The 16290-nt window shown below is 50.6% G+C and overlaps 4 protein-coding genes across 4 annotated transcripts; 1 reads left to right on the top strand and 3 right to left on the bottom strand.

Annotated features, from left to right (window-relative positions):
• Positions 1–291: 291 nt before the first annotated feature.
• PFICI_07652 (uncharacterized protein) lies at positions 292–2493 on the top strand (the record flags this gene model as incomplete). The annotated part of the gene is made up of 5 exons (XM_007836233.1): positions 292–762; positions 825–1080; positions 1144–1283; positions 1400–2307; positions 2355–2493. The coding sequence occupies 5 exons, from the start codon at positions 292–294 to the stop codon at positions 2491–2493; spliced, it is 1914 nt and encodes a 637-aa protein (XP_007834424.1).
• Positions 2494–2662: 169 nt separating this feature from the next.
• PFICI_07651 (uncharacterized protein) lies at positions 2663–4733 on the bottom strand (the record flags this gene model as incomplete). The annotated part of the gene is made up of 5 exons (XM_007836232.1): positions 2663–2791; positions 2904–3727; positions 3869–4091; positions 4235–4431; positions 4520–4733. The coding sequence occupies 5 exons, from the start codon at positions 4731–4733 to the stop codon at positions 2663–2665; spliced, it is 1587 nt and encodes a 528-aa protein (XP_007834423.1).
• Positions 4734–5939: 1206 nt separating this feature from the next.
• On the bottom strand, positions 5940–9375 carry PFICI_07650 (uncharacterized protein; the record flags this gene model as incomplete). The annotated part of the gene is made up of 6 exons (XM_007836231.1): positions 5940–7009; positions 7058–7595; positions 7658–8179; positions 8229–8291; positions 8340–8602; positions 8667–9375. The coding sequence occupies 6 exons, from the start codon at positions 9373–9375 to the stop codon at positions 5940–5942; spliced, it is 3165 nt and encodes a 1054-aa protein (XP_007834422.1).
• A 1387-nt stretch (positions 9376–10762) lies between these two features.
• PFICI_07649 (uncharacterized protein) lies at positions 10763–11608 on the bottom strand (the record flags this gene model as incomplete). Its single annotated transcript, XM_007836230.1, has 1 exon — positions 10763–11608. The coding sequence occupies one exon, from the start codon at positions 11606–11608 to the stop codon at positions 10763–10765; it is 846 nt and encodes a 281-aa protein (XP_007834421.1).
• Positions 11609–16290: the final 4682 nt, after the last annotated feature.

The raw sequence follows: 16290 nt of genomic DNA, 5'->3' as shown, positions 1-16290 counted from the left end.
ATCCAATCAGCAAGCCCTTGGACGACGATTTTAGGTAGTTTGCGACGCTTATGGCACTTTAGGGGGGGATTTTGCATCATCCCAGTTTGACTAACTGTAGTATTTCCTTGCGGATGGATGTCTCGTGGTGCCTAAAAGCAATGCAAAATGTCACGGCAGTAGAAAAAGCGGGCGGTTGTCACCACATGGTCGAAAATCTGCTCTGCTTTTAAGCAACAGAAACTCTCCATTAAGAGTTTCCAGCTCTCTATAACAAAACTGACTGGGTACTTGTCGGGTTACTTGTAAAGAATGTCTTCGAATTACCAGCCGGTCGGCATTCATGCGTCGAATCGTCATCTCCGGGACGAGCACTATAGCGTATCAGACATCACTGACACAGATCATGTCCAATTACACGACTTGCCACCATATGCCTACGGTCAAGAGACCAAGACTATCCCGATGACGGCGGCACAGGCTGGAGAGCGACAGCAGCAGAAGCAGCAAAGACAAAGGAGGGCCAGAAATTCTCGCCTCTGGATGTGGGAGTTGTTGGCTTCGGCATTCAGCTTGCTGTGCATCGCCATTGTGGTTATTGTCCTCAAGTACGAGGACGGCAAACGTCTGGACGGCTGGGCCCTCATGATTGGGCCCAACGCCGTCATCTCCTTCATCACCACGCTCGCCAAGTCGTCTTGTCTGCTGGTGCTCGCCGAGGTGATTGGACAGCTGCGATGGATCTACTTTGCCGGGGCTCCGCGAGTCTTGAATGATCTCCATGTATGCTTCCCCTGTACTCGTGGAAAATCACTGTGTCATGTGCTAAATATTTTCAACTACAGCTATTTGATTTGGCTTCCCGTGGGCCCTGGGGTGCGCTGGAGCTGATGTTCCGGATGAAGTCGGCAGCGCTCCTGGCTTCGTGTGCCTCGTTACTAACCATTGCCGCTCTTGTCATTGATCCTTTTGCCCAGCTGGTTCTGACTTTTCCTACCCGGCCGACAGCAACGCCTGTCCAGGTTGCCTCGATCAACATTGCCCAGGTCTACGATGCCGGAACCGAGATTACTGCAAACCACGGTCCTCCATATCCCGTTGGTATGTCATATTGGGACTTGACGTCTTTATGTTTGGTGCCAGGAGGCTGATCATGACCTGTAGCACAGAATGCGCCGTTCCAGTTGCAGAGTGCCGTCATCTCTGCAGCGTTTGGTGTCGCCCCTGCGTTTGACCTTAATTGTCCTACATCGAATTGCACGTATCCGTCTTTCAGTACCCTCGGGGTGTGCAGCACGTGTGAGGTAAGAACAATCACAGAATCAGTATCGCCAGATATAGGAGATGTGGATAGATCTGCCAGCAGCCATAGCCTCGGAGCATTGCCAGCACATGACCGTGGCTAATTCTTGCATGACAGGATGTGACAGCCTCAACGAGTACTGCCTGTGGTCTCGATGAGAGTAACTACACCACAATATGCAACACAACCGTCCCATATCAGTTGCTGCCAGAAAGCAATTTTACCTGGCACATGGCAACCGACGCAGCTGGGAATTACGCCGATTTGTGGAATTCGTCAACCATGTCCGTGACGCCCGAGTACGCCGGGACGAATACATCGTTTGGAACGCCCGCCATCCTCGCCGCCTTTACCTCTTTCAAATTGAACCGAGAATTGTTTTCCAGTACAGCTTCAGACAGACCTTCGAACCCATCATCCGTCAACCAATGCATGTTTGCCTACTGTCTCAAGACGTACAGCGACGTCCGAGTGCTCAACGGAGAAACCCAGTTTGGATCCATTAACGAATCCATAATGGAGGTATCCAGTCAAGAATGGTTCCTTGACCCCCCTGAATCCCAAGGTAGTCCCTATTTCACCATGCAGGCGTCAGTCGGCGGTCAAGTGTCGGGGCCAAATTACACCATGAACTATTGGGATCACCTCAATCTCGGCCAGTACATGCGCGACGTGCTCAACAGCAGCGTCTACCTGTTCACGAACACGATTGCGCCCGGCGACGGCGGCCACATGGCCCCGTCGTTTGGCCTGGCCATGTACAATGCAGATAACCTGACGGACATGGTCCACGATATTGCCGATAGCATGACGAATTCGATGCGCAATTCGCAGTCCAATGTCACCACGGTCAATGGCACCGCCCTCGTCCTTGAGACGTTTATCCACATTGAGTGGAAGTGGCTGGCGCTGCCGATTGCCGTCTCGGTGCTCTCGTTTGTGCTGCTTGTGACTGTCATGATCATTTCCAAGTCACATAACGTTGAAGGTGAGTCTTTCGGTCGCCTTGCCCAGCCCTGTTACTGGTCGGTGGAAGTATATTCAGTTTTACTGACCGCTTACATATTTGTAGCTTGGAAATCGTCCAGTATGCCGCTCTTATTCTACGGTTTAGAGGGATGGGGTCAAGAATATACCCATGGGTTCAGAGATGCCAGAGAACTGAAGAAAATATCCAAGAACATGAAGGGACATTTATCTTTGGAAAGTGAACATCGGGTCTTTGTCAGGGAAGGCTTTAGTCATACAGACGATTCTAGCTACTAGAGAGGGTATTCGTGCACATGATACGGTGCTTCAGGTGCTCTATAATGAATATTTGATTCATTTGACGAAGCGCCACTCTGATGGTTCTATACTACTTTCTCGAACCTCCATTCCCTAAACCCCAGCCGGTGTCCGTCTACTGGCATGGACATACATGTCAGAAATGACCCAGAGTCCAATAAGACTGGCAGATTTCCACGGCTTGGCTGGATTGATCAGTCCCATATCAAAGTTTCGGACCAGCTGGATATTCGATTTCGCATTAGTAAAAATGACCAGTACTCAAGAATGCAGATACACGACTGAAAAGGCTGAGCAGTGTCCAGGGAAGGAAAAAAGAAAAAAAAAAGCTCACCTCGAAAACCGTCTTGTGAATTTCGATCATGGCTACGGGTTTGCCCAGACAGGAAAACTTGCCATGGCCAAACATGAGATCATTCGTCCGTCGCATGGCCCGGAGGCGTTCCTTGTCGGGCTGCTCGCTCTCGAGCCACCGTTCAGGCCGAAACACGTCCACGTCTTCGCCGTACAGGCTCTTGTCGCGGTGCATGGAGACCCAGCTGGGAACGACGCTGGTGCCCCCGGGGAGGAATATCTTCTTGCCGTCCACAACCACCTCGTCCCCTTCGGGCTGCACGTCCCGGGCAAACGGGTCCGTCAGCGGCGGCCAGATGCGGATGCCCTCGCGGACCACGGCCTGGAGGTACGGCAGGTTCTTGGTCTGGGCATACGAAATCACGTCCCCCGACCCGGCGACGGGGACCGTTCCGTTGCGGACGGCGGCATCAGCCTCCTCCTGGAGAGCGCGCCAGACGCGCGGATGCGTCAAGAGGTAGAGAAGCGTGCCCCGGAGCGCGCCGGCCGTGGTGTCGGAGCCCGCGACAATCTGCAGCAGCGCCTCGGTCTTGAGCTCCTGGCCGAGCAGGCCATTCTTCATAAACGAGGCCAGCATGTCGGCTCTCTCATTAACGCCTCCGGCCTTTGACTGAAGGTTTTGGCGAAATTCGCGCTCCCGCCCCTCGACAATGTTGGTGCTAATGTTGAGCATCTTTTCGAATCCCGTCTGCTTGCTCGGGTCTGCCGTGGCCGCGCTCCAGAGGACGAGAATGTTGTTGATCCAGGAGATGCCCAAACTCATGATTTGGTTGCAGCGCCGCAAGCCGAGCTCAGTTGATCGAACTAGGAGTCGGATATCAGCCTATTGGAGCCATTTGTGAAAAGACAGAGGTATTAAGCCATCGATAAGTGAAATGGCAACTGGCCATGGTCGGGGGCTCACTTCTCTCGACAGAAAGAAACAAGAAAACAGTAAACACTTACCAAACTCATCCGGGTCATCATCGATATCAAGCAACCCAAAAGACTTGCCAAAGCCCACCTGGCCAATAACGTCGAGGGTCATGAACTGGAGCTTCTTGCCCAGGTCGAAAACGCCGCCGTTGCCCGTGTGCTTGTCATCAGTGTAGGAGCCGACGAGCTGGAGCAACTTGGCCACGCACGAGTCGACATCAGCCTCGAGCGTCAGATTCTCTCTTCCGGAATACTATTTTTCGCATTGGACAACATTAGTAAAAAAAAATGAAAAGTACCCTGTTTTATTGTTTCTTGCAACGTATAGCCAGGGGACCGCATTTGTCCCCTTTCCCATGACGGAAACATAAAGACGCAGTGTCATCATCAACTTACCCCAGGTGCCATCATTTTTCGTTTGGCGTCATGTTTGTCGACATCGATTGAAGTAAAGACATTGTCGTGGGGCCAGTCGAAGCGAGCGGCCTTGTAGAACCACTCGGATCGTTTATAACCAGGTTTTGCATTGGCCGACTCCCAGAATTCGGCCGAGGAAGTCAGGACAATGTTGGGTCCAATTCGAGCAAATGGTCCTGCAAGGATGAAGAAATTAAGTCTAGGCTTAGTATTCTTACATCTATTCTCCGAATGGGAGTTCGCCTGTCCATTTTGAAAACTTACCATATGTATCGCTCACCGAAGTGTACCACTGATAGGCATGTTCGCCCAGGCAGGCTCGAATGTGAGCAATATCGGTAAATCCACTCCCTGGCGGACCTGGAATATGTCTGAGTCTGAGATAGGCTCTCACTTTGGTGGCTACATAGGCCAGCGTCAACGCCGTGGCCAAGACAAGCCACTTTTCCTGAATCGTGGCGACCAGATCGGTAAACATTGTTTATGTATCTCGTCTATACGGGGATTGCGTGTATCAAGGCTGTTGCGAAATGCAGTGTTCGCCTTTAAAGTCGTACTTGGAGCAAAAGAGCAGCAGGCAGCGAAATCTTTTATAGGCAAGACACAGGATGGATGGGCCCCGAGGCGACGGGAGTGTCACACTTCTAAGCAAATGCAGAATCTCCCTTTCCCGTCTCCTTCGGCCTTTGACTTGCCCAGATTTTCCAAAGAAAAACCCACCCTCGGCATCTCCAAACCACGACCTGATTGTGACATTATATCATACAGGTGCACGCAAGTGCAATGGGACCAAAGACCGGTAGGATCGACCATTCTTGATGTAACCCCGAATGCAGCCGTGGGTGATACAACAGCTCTTTCCCCTCAATAGTCAACATCTCACACGGGAAAGGATGAGCACCAATAGCAGTAGAATCAAATGATCACCATAATGAGTAATTTACCTGCTTGTTATGTCTGACTACAGTCTTTGATAAAATGCATCTCCACTTGCATAGTCTTGCACAAAGGGGTTGCAAGGTACGACCTGTTTCCGCCACAGCCTCTGAATCACTGCGCAAGCCCATGAGAAGGTCTTGCTTTGTGCTCAGCATGAGCCGTTGTTACACAAGTAGCCCATCCATGACAAGATTGGTGCTTACTCCTCGTGGGCTGCTAGGGTGCAGTATGTGCTGCGGACGCCGGCAGCCTTCATCCAATGACGAAAAAGAATCATTGGCTTGTCTCCCAACATGTGTGATCGCAAAGAATTGCAACCGTTACTAATAGCCAAGTCCTTTTTTGACCCAACATAAAACCAAATCGGAGATACCGATTCAAGGGATAGCCTGGCATTTGCAACCACGGAGTCTGCAATGAATGCAGAAGGTTTGTAACATATTGTGATAGGGCACGCATATTAGTGCCATAACTAATATACACTTGCTAGGGTAGACAAACAGCTGGACTATGATTGGTTCGCCTATTCCTCGTGTCAAAACAATTCATTTTCACCTATCCACATCTCGGACTGAGTGCGAGTCGCTGGTCCAACAGTAACTACCCTATTTATTGCCTTTCAAGTCTTCTTGAGAATTCATGCTCAAATATCCTGAAGTAGTGGTATCCATCCATCTCGACCTTTACGCCTGATATAAGTACCGTCGCTCACCGAATCAAATTTCTGGGCGTATTGTAATCAAATTTACAACATGGTATCCCAGCCGTCGAGCAAATCAGCCCCACCGCCGACAGGTCCCAATGATCCGAAAATATCATCATCGCCCAAGCCAAGTCCACCATCAGCGCCGCCCATGTCCAAGCCCATTCCAGAAGGGTCGGGGCCAAGGTCCAGGTCCATACCCGTGTCATTGGCTACCATGACATCGCCCTGAGCAGCAGCAAGGGCATCGTCGAGTGAGGCGGCTGCATTCTCGTCCAGGCCAAGACTCAAATCAGTTTGCATCATGGCTGGAGCTGGCTGGATTACAATGTGCATCTGTGCCTCGACTTTTCGGTGCAACCGCACAATATGTTCTGCCAAGGCTGGGTCCACTTTCTGTATCTTCTTACAGTCCTCGGCCTCCCATCTGAGCATCTGGCGTAATGCTACACGCTTCTGAATTGAAGACGCCTGTTGGTTTGGGTCATTCATGAGTGCTGGAGGCGGTGCAGGCGGCTGGTTGGTGACATCAGGAGCACAAACTAGAGCCATCGCAATGTCATAGGCATAGCTTGCACTACCAGCTTCGGAATAACTCTGCTTGACTTCGTCCAGGATCAACCTCAGCAGTTGTCTGGGCCCTAACATCTTGAGAGCGGCAATCATTTGACGATGTGTGTACGAGGTCGGCATGACGTTGAGACCTGGGTGGAGGCTCCATTGAATTAGGCCTTGGATGGTGTGACGGACCGAGGCAGCCAGACCGCCGTTGGCAGTGCCTGTCCAAGCCTCGAGTTCTTTGGAGTCGGCGCCAGCCGTTCTCGGAGGTACTTGTGTGTTGTCTCTGATTGCTTTGAGCAATGGCTCGATATCCTGATTCTTGGGATCATGTCGTTGATGGGATCTCAGTGCATGTTCTAATGGCTTTGCGACAATAGTAATGACAGCTGAAAGCATTGTCTGTGCCTCATTTGACCCTTGCTTTGTCAACAAAATAAGTTGCAAAATTCTGATGACAGCCTTTGGTTCTGCTGCCCGACTGGTTCTCAGGTGGTTGGCCAAAAAAGTCAAAGCCATCACCAAAGATGGTAGGAGGAAAGTGTCGACCAAATCTGATGAACGTTAGCAGCCTGGAGGACTGATGAAACAGGTGAACTCACATTCAACTCCACTCTTGAGGCTGTCTTCTGTCAGCCGATCCGTGCTAAATGCCAGGACGGTCTGATAGAATAGCGAAGAGATCAAAAGATGAAAGTCCTGAGGTGTGCAGGAAGACATCAGCTCGTCGCCAAGACCTCCACTGTCTGGATCAAAAAGGCCTTGTATCCAGCCTCCCAGTTGGTTCTTTTCTTGTTCGGACAGATCCTCATATTGCCTCGGCAGGTGACCACTACTGAGAAGTTTGGCCGTAAAAGAATCCGAGGCTCTGGTTCCCAAATCTGCGATATCCAGGTTATACCTGTGCACAAATGCCAACACGAGCAGTAGAATCGATCCAAACTCTTCGTATACTGGTTGATATTCACCTTGCTCCTCGTCGTACCTCCAATTGTCGAGCAATTCGCAAAGCGGGTGTAGAATGGTGATGGGCTTTTCAAAGAGCAATATCACGTCGAGAGATAGTGGCTTCTTGGCGAGCTGGCTACAAAGCTGTTTGAGAGTGATTGTCTCTTTACTAGCGCACAGCCGAGTAATCACCTATCAAATTCAGTGAGCTCATCTTTACTCGAAGGATATTTGAGTATATAAACAAAACTTACCTCAGCAAGAGCTTGGCAGACGGCACCTACATTCCCGTCCATTTTATCAAGCTCATTCACGAGGCCCTGTATCCTCTCGGAATCTGACATGCACTCATTCACCAATTTCTCCTTGACCCACTTGCCTCCCTCGGGAAGTGATTGGTACGTGATCTCGCCCAGGAGCACTTCTATGGCTGATTCAGGTATGAGTCCATGTAAGCAGCATGCCCAGCAAAACTCTTGTCTGACACTGTCGGTAAAGGTGTTATTGCTACTCGATATGTCAAACATGGCCGAGAGCGTGGGAAATGCATTGGTGTCGACCTGGCTCAAGGCTGTTGTGATGCAAAATTGTGGAGTCACTGGCGGGAATAGTGTCGATAGTGACTGTGCCAGATTCGCGAGCAATACAGGCAGCTTATTGATCAAGTATGAGCGCAAAAGGTGAGCAGTTCTTGATCCCTCGCTGCGAAAGACTGCATTGGCCAAGACATCGAAAGAAGCCAGGATTAGATCTATGAAGCACGATTGGTAGTCACCCTGCAAATGTTAATTTAATAATCTTGATGTGACCACAGCCAAGACTCACATTGTATCGATTTTGGAGATAGCCATATAGAAAAGCGTCGTCGATAAGCGGGCGTCCAACCAGCTACATGACGTCAGCTACATTCCAGGCAGTGAGTGCCAGTCAACATACCGCAGCATTTAGGTAAATATACAGACCGGCACGCGTGTTCATGACCGGCAGTTCAGAAACAGCCAAGTTATCGAAACCCAACGTGGAATCGATAAGGTCATCAAACTCTGCCTTGGCGGCCTCATTCTTCTTGTCCAGTGGCTCAAAGCTCGCAAGGGTGCCGGTGCGAAATGATTCGAGCCTTTCAGCGATTTGAGAAGCGCCACTTTGCATTATAGAAGGTATGAAACTACTCAGACTTTCCGATAGAGCCTTGCGCGCCTCTGATGTATGAATCCATTAGCTCACCATCACTTACGCAACACTGATCCTGGTTCATCATCTCACCTTTGGCCGAGGGACCGCTCAGCGCTCTGAGCACTGTTTGATTTTCGCAGACGCCAAGAAGCATCATGACAAAGGCAGCCCGCGACGCCTCCATGTCGTCCTTGGCTTGCAGGCTGTGAGCTTGACCCATAATGTCTTGGGCAAAGGCCGCGGCCGCAGAAGTGAAGAGGGACATCCATTTGGCTACGACTTTGCAAACGGCAATGGCATCACCAAAGGATTTGATGCCCGTACCCAGCGCGACAGACTTGGTAAGGCGGTAGAATATCGTTTCCTCCTGGCCATAGGAGTTCTTCCACCTAGTCTCGGGAGTCGCCTGTGCGACTTCTGGGTCGGCATGGCCGACTGCTTGCGCTTGGGTATGCGACGTGGAATGCTTGTAGAGGGCCTTGAGTATCGATGGCGTGTCGATGAACCTCTTCTCGCTCAGGATTTGTACGTATCGCGGCACGCGCGGATCGAGGTTCTCTCGGTTTGTAGGCTGCGGCTTCAGGAAGACATCGGCGACGGCGGCGGGCGGCAACGGGTGCCTCGAATGCAGGACCGTAACATAGGTCTCGAAAGGTTCCGGGTCGAGACGCTTGAGTATACACAAGGCAATGAACTTTTCCCACTCGTCGATTGAATGTTTCTGGTCGAGCGCCGGGCCTGCGCCAGCTTGTTCAAGGCTGGTGCTCATGTCGATATCCATATCCATATCTATATCCATTGTGGACAGCTGCGTTGCGGCAGCCGCGTGTCTGATGCCCGCTACACCGGACTCTTCCTTATCTTCTCAAAACCATTTGACCTGTGCTCAGTTGTACAGAGTAGCAGACGGGAATCGAAATGTCCTCGGTATGAATAGTCGAAGCTGAGGCGCATCGAAATGAAGTGCAACAGCTCGAAAGCCTCGCGAGGCTGAGAGGCAACTAAAAGTTGGGTGTGGTGGGCAGACAAAAACAGTGCTGGGGAGCCGACCGTGCTAGGTTACAATGTATGCGATTATTGGTGGTGTGTCGCATGCTGACTGCTGTTTGCTGCTTTGCTGGGGTACGCGGATTGAGGTACCGGTAGTGGGATGTTGCTTCTTCATTAGCAGCTAGTGCTAATTGTTAAGGTACCTACAAGCGTGCAAGGTAGATTTCTAGCAGCTAATGTACCCTGGACCAAGGTGGGCGCAATGCAAAGAGCTAGCCGAAGTGTGGCCTAGATTCGCTACAGCCGATGAGCCTATCAGACTGTCGCCGGAGGTACCCTGCCAATGTGGCGCTTTTAGGGGTCCCCTATGCGATGCGGAGGTGAGGCCGACGACCTGGTTGCCTCGCGAATGGCATCGTTAAGTTCGAGACCGCATGCAGGTTGCAGGTACCGGAACGTGTCTTGGTCGGACAAGAGTCCTGTAACGGACTAACATGATGTGCACTCTCTTGCCAGATTCTTCGTCAGCGCTGCAACCGCTCAGTCTCAAGCGTCATCGGTCTTCGGTAGCACCCTCGATACGCAGCCGTCTCGAAGGGAATGCTGGGTTTGTTCATTGACACGATGGCAAGTCTAGTGCGGCTGGGAGCGGGAAGCCTTACATCGGTGACTTGTAGACGGGGATGTGTTTGAGCGAAATGGTGGCCGAGGTAATATGGTCAGCATGGATCAGGGAGGAATTTGGAATCTTGCAACACACGAACGAATGCATGGCGTCATTAGCTGCTGAATTGTAATAGTGTAGTTCATTCAACCATATTCCTGGGGGCCCTCGGGACGCTAGTTGTAATAGCCTATACTACACCACAACTTGTAACAAAACCGAGATTTGTCTTGTCCATTCTCGGTGGCCTTGCTTGAGACTGTCTCCGTTAAGGCTGGTATGGGCAATAAAGGTTACAAAACTCAAGCAGAGCACATATTCCATGCTCTCCTTTATTTCCCGTCTGGCGAGCCCATGTATTGTCACCCTGGTTGATTCTCACATACCTTGCCCATATGCGTCTTTGTCATGTGGATAGTACGAGGTCATCTTTGGCAAGATCTTGGTGAGTATGACTGTCAAGTAGAAGAGCTGTCAGATTGGTTCAAGAATCCGAGCCTTTCGTCGCAGTATAAACGAGCATTGCCTAGTATTAGTCAACAACATGGTAGCGACCATGCCTGTCGTCTGGGGGTTCCCGCTTAAAACGCGGCGGCGAGTTGCTGGTGCCCGATCCTTCAAGGTTGTCCAGTGATCTTGGCCCTATAAGCCAGTCCTGCATGGCTAACCACTCACTCCAGTGCGAATCAGCGTTGGCAATCTCCTCCTCTGTCGAATGCTGCAACGGCCGGAGAAAGGGGACAGTTTGTCCCTCGCCCTCATCGTAGTGACGCTTGACGTCAAGCCAGCACGCACTCTTTGCTGCAAAAAGATAGTTCCGGCGCTCGACCTCGTGCATTTGACCTACTCCTGCCACCCAATCATCCCCGAAAAACCCATGGAGCACTCCCGGAAAATCAAACCCAGTTGCCACAAGACGTCGGATGTACGGGGTCAAAGTTGCAAGGCTGCCCGAGGAACTCGACAGTGGTATTGTCCCACCAGCCCGCGGTGAGGGCGATGGTATCGCCGAAGGAGAGCTTCCTGATCTTGATGACAGCGCGAGGTGATGAGAACGCTGATAGGGCAACTGTATATTCACAAAGGCGGCCACGGCTTGTACGGGACCGCTGAATTGTGCGTGATCCAAAAAGTACCTCAGACAGGATTGGAACTGTGGGTACCATTCAAAAATATCAAATTGGCCATCCTGCAGCCCAAGCATTGGGCTTGGCTGGAAATGGCCAAAATCAGGCATTCCTCCATGCCCGCGGGTCGTGGATGAAGATGGCTGAGGCGAGTTACGAGATCTGCCCTGAGAAAACGGCATTGCGAATGAAGATGAAGATGAGGGTCCACTGCCGCCGCCACCGCCGCCGCCGTGAGGATGATACGCCATAGTTATATCCGTAATTGGCGTTTCGAGGACATGAAATTGAGTTTTCTTTTCTTCTCCCTTTGGTTCGAACTGGTCTGCCAAGGGTTGCTGCCGAGCAGAGAAATGTCTTATCCTGCTCGATGGGGTTTGTATAATGGCGAGCGGCCTCGATGTGTCTAATAACACTAGAGAGAGGGACTTGTAAGACCCAAGGTTATTGTTAGTCTGACCTTGAATGTCAAGCCGTTGAGAGTGGAGCAATGAAGTTATGTATGCGTTGCATGTATGTAGGTAGTAGGTTCAGTGGTTTGCAGACCAGCCAGTCGGCCAGGCGAGTTTACTTACCAGGTTCGTTCCTTTTTCACGCTTAGAGCCGCATGAGATCACCGGCCGAAGTGTCTAACTACTTACTGCCGACGCCGTCCCCGAATCGAAGACATAGCAATGGGGGTTACCAGAGCCTCGGGTGTGAGAGCAATGGGATTCTGGCAAGGTTCAGTATTATATATACTTGTTGTTGGTCGGCGCAGGGTGGGCTGGGCTGGGGGTGGCCTCTTCTGCTATCATTCCTCTTTCAGTCTAGATCAGCCTGCCTTGAAGGTAAAGATGGATGCACACATTTTCATAGAAAGAAAAGCGAAAAATGACGGGTTCTAGGGGGGTGGGTGGGAAGCAGAGACCGGGGCAGGGTCGGGATCCAGCAGCTGAACCATGACCGACGGCCAGGGAAAAAGAGCCGCCCGTCCATCTGTCTGGGTTTCTGCGTCACGCCACTCACTCGAGGGGAGGGACAAAATGTTCCTGGTTGGCAGTCGCAAGATGCCGGCTGCTGCGGAGAAAAACCATGGGTACAAGGTACGTTAGGGTGAGAGGTTGAGGTTGGTCGGTAGGCAATAGGTATGTTTGGCCTGCAAGGGCTCCTTGTGTGTATGAGAGAGGGAGAGGGATTGAGCAATTAGGGAGGGAACAAGAAAAAAAAAAAAAAAAACCAAGGCGACGTTACGGTTGCGTTTAGCAAAAAAAAAAAAAGCACAGGGACTACAAAGTACCTACTACCCAGGTTACTGAGGTATGGCTGGTAAGCAATAGAAGGTAGGCTTAGTAGGGTCATGTCGCCGTTCCATGGCCTCCACTATACTACGTTTGTACATTCCTACCTACCGATAGCTCGCTCCCTGCATGGCCGGCGGCTTCGTTAGGTTGGCTGACTACCGGACAGCTTCGAAATAGAGGGTTTCTTATTCCCATCTTTCACATCCGATTGTTCCATTGAACGAGCATGTTTTTGTCCCGCGGAAGAAGTAGAACTGTCCATGATGCATCCACGCATCATCGTTAGCAGTGGCCAATCGGAGTAGGAGTTTTGATCAATCTCGATCTTGACTTAGAGTATAGACACGGGATTGTAGATATCCATTGGTGAGCAGCTGCATTGCTGTAAATGGCAGCTTTGCACCATGAACATGATGGACTTCAGTTTTGCCGGACTGCTATGGGCTGAGTAATCACATTTTAATGTCACAAACTCGGAAATTTTCCTTTCTCTTTTCAATGGTACTCTCTCCCTGCTGTTGAGGCGGACCCTTCTCTATTTCGAGTCGATTAGTTTGTGATTTTATTTTCTTTTTCTTCTTTCATTTCGCGTGTCGTGCAGTTTACATCTCAGGTATGGAGGGATAGTAAGATGAGGGCTGCCCACACTAGCCTAAAAGTAGCACTATAGATGACGGCACAGCGTCCGACAGGCTGTCCTTTGGGGATTAGTTAGTGCAACGCCGCCCCGGCGCAGCGGCAAGCATTAGCATGGGCGCATTGGACCCTGGAAATCCATCTATTTCATCAATTGGAGTATGTAGTAATGTAATACGTAGACACAAAGGGCATACGTACTGTAGTAGTAGTCCGGGAACATCTCAAAGCTCCTTCCTTCAAACAAGCAGCCGAAGGCTACTGTCCAAGCTACCTAGCCCCCGCCCTCTATGAAAATTTCCCTGATGTCCGCGTGTACCTAGTATGTATGCGCTGCAGTATGGGTGTTTTCCCTTTTCTTTTCCGTCCTACACATCTTTGCTTGTGATGGACCCAAGAATTCAGTCTTGGGACATTGGTATCGATTGCAAGGTTCTTTGACCTATCTGGGCAATGGATGTGCAAAGTGTTGGGCTGCCGCTCAAGTCTCTCATCGGTGAGACATACAGCTTCTCCTTCCGGGTACCCGGTACTGCACCAAAGCTACACGGACAAGGCGATCTGCAACGTCTGCCGGCGGCCTCGCCCGCAGCAGCCATCAATCCACATTCCGCCCAAAGACTTTTGCACCATTGAACGAACGCGCTTCCATCTCGAAGAAACTGCAGCTGCAAAGTCGGGCTGTGACGTTACGGCAATATCATGACAAATCCGAGCTCAGCCGAGCGCATCGACGACTCCCGAGTTCCTGGGCGCCTACATGCAATCACTGGAATTCGTAACCATCAATTCAAACCCCTGGTCTTGTAGGGCTATGATGGACGATCATGACCCAGGAATGTCCACAATAGTTGCTTACCATCAAGGGGACTACGCAAAGTATCGCACGAGCGCATTACAAACTATATTCTCCAGGATTGTCGGCCCTGGGGCACATTCCTAGGTATGCAGCTTGCATATGGTCAACTTTTTTTTTTCCTCTTCTCACATTTCATATTCTGCCAAAAAAATTATTCCATATCTGGCCTTATTACCATGTCAAGGGTCCTCAAAAAATGACCAAGATGAGAAAGAAAAAGCCTGTTCCATGTCTGGATTTGGTCATGCCGATGATACCAGGTGGAAGACATACTACGTACATACCTAGCCGTTCCTGATCAACCGTGTCTTCCCTCCCTTCGGGCGTTCCGCATCTGCATGCGAGGCCGGCTACCTCCCGGTGCCCGTCAGCCCCTTGGCGATCTCCCAGACTATGCCAAAGTCTTCGGACTTAGGCGTTTCGAGTACTTGCTGCAAAGCCACCTACCGGCAGCATCCGACCCGCAAAACCAAACAACCGCTTCACACCAGATACTGGAAGATTTACGATATGATCATCACATGAGGGAGCTTCAATCCGGGCCGTTACTCTTGATTTTTCCCCCCCATCTCCCGCTGCAGCAGATGCCGCGCGTCACAGCTGTTTTTTCGCCATTGTTTCTTCAACTCTCTGCATTTTATTCCTGCCGCCCGACTTCGGGTCGCGGCTATACGATAAGGTTTTGCTGGTATCGCGGCGCAACTTGCAAGCGAGGGCACAGGTAGCATAAAGGAGCAGAAAAAGCAACGACGCTCTCCTCACTTTGAGTACCTGTCAAAAGACAAGGGTCTGGTAAAAACCGCGTCACTTTAACATCTCGGCAATCTCGCATAGACGTTATGTCTCGATTTGACCATGGCACTAAGTTCATCCATGGTTACATCAATCAACTCATTTTGTGAAAGAAACGGTACGTACTTTGGATCTTCTGCTCGAAATTCTACCCCATCTAAAAACATTGACATGGGTTGCCGACACTGTGTCCTAGGCTTCCTTGGCCATGACGCTTTTGTAGAAGCATTATTGGTTTACCGTGAGAGTGATCGGCTCTCGATCTTCATGTCGGCGTGGCCGCTTCATACATGACAATTTGCGCTCTCTCTTTTGCTACTTTTACGAGACGGTAAATCTATATCGACTGCGAATGGTGAGCCAATAGAGATCATTGCAGCCTCTGTTGGACAACTCAAATATGAGTATGCCATTACAGCCATCGTGCGGATTGGACGCGGTTCCAATGATATCCGTCAGTAGTGCCGCCATGGCTGCAGATCCGTGGATCAGTGTGGGTGTGTTTCTTTATACACAGAGATCTTCCATCCCCCGACTGCATCCCGACTTGTAGCTTGGCTGCCTCATCAATTTTGCTGACTATCATTATTCCTTCACCGGTGAGTACCCCTCTGTTCTTTTTGTTGTCTTTAGTTTCGGGAATGGATGAGGAATGGGGACTATTCTTGAACAAAGAAACAGCCGAGCTTCGCTATGAACTCCCATTGATGGAAATACTCTTTGTCCTCTTCCCGAAGCCAATAAGGTCGACAAGACTCAGCACAGACTATTGGTATTACTCGCACTCCCTCGGCAAGCCGAAAACTTACATGTGCCCCAATGATATGGAGTCCAGGCATGTACAGCGATGTCGAGGTAGATCGCTATCATGATCCATCCTATCAAACCTCTCGTTCATGACTGACTGCCTCTCCTACCGAATTCTTTTTCTGATTGATTCGCCAGTATACGTGTTGGCAGTTTTCGTCGGCGATATCAAGCTCAATAACGCAGACTCTGCAGCGGATATCCGGATCCCGGCTGCAAAGCAATCACTCAACTATTCGCAATGGCGTCTGCAGAGTTCGATAGCCGAGTTCAGCCTCCTTAGGGCAGTCCGTCATAGCCAGTGGGCTTCCCTACACTCATCCCATGGCGGCTCCGACAAGGATACCGACAGCGTGCCGATTTCGTGTGCGTGATCGAGACCATACACGGAAGATAAAAAGCTTGTCTCAAATACGTGACTAGGTGATATCGCCTGACCTCTGGCACCAATCACCTGGTCTGAGACATTCTATATACTCATTTGCTGCAGCTCTCACACAGAGCTCTTCTTATGAGACATGGTACCTCGTTTCACGTACCCATCATATCCCGAACA

The sequence above is a fragment of the Pestalotiopsis fici genome, assembly GCF_000516985.1.
Source record: "Pestalotiopsis fici W106-1 unplaced genomic scaffold PFICI_Scf_5, whole genome shotgun sequence".
Classification (NCBI taxonomy): Eukaryota; Fungi; Ascomycota; class Sordariomycetes; order Amphisphaeriales; family Sporocadaceae; genus Pestalotiopsis; species Pestalotiopsis fici.
Note: the sequence above shows the minus strand (reverse complement) of the source record. Positions and strands in the feature narration are given on the sequence as shown.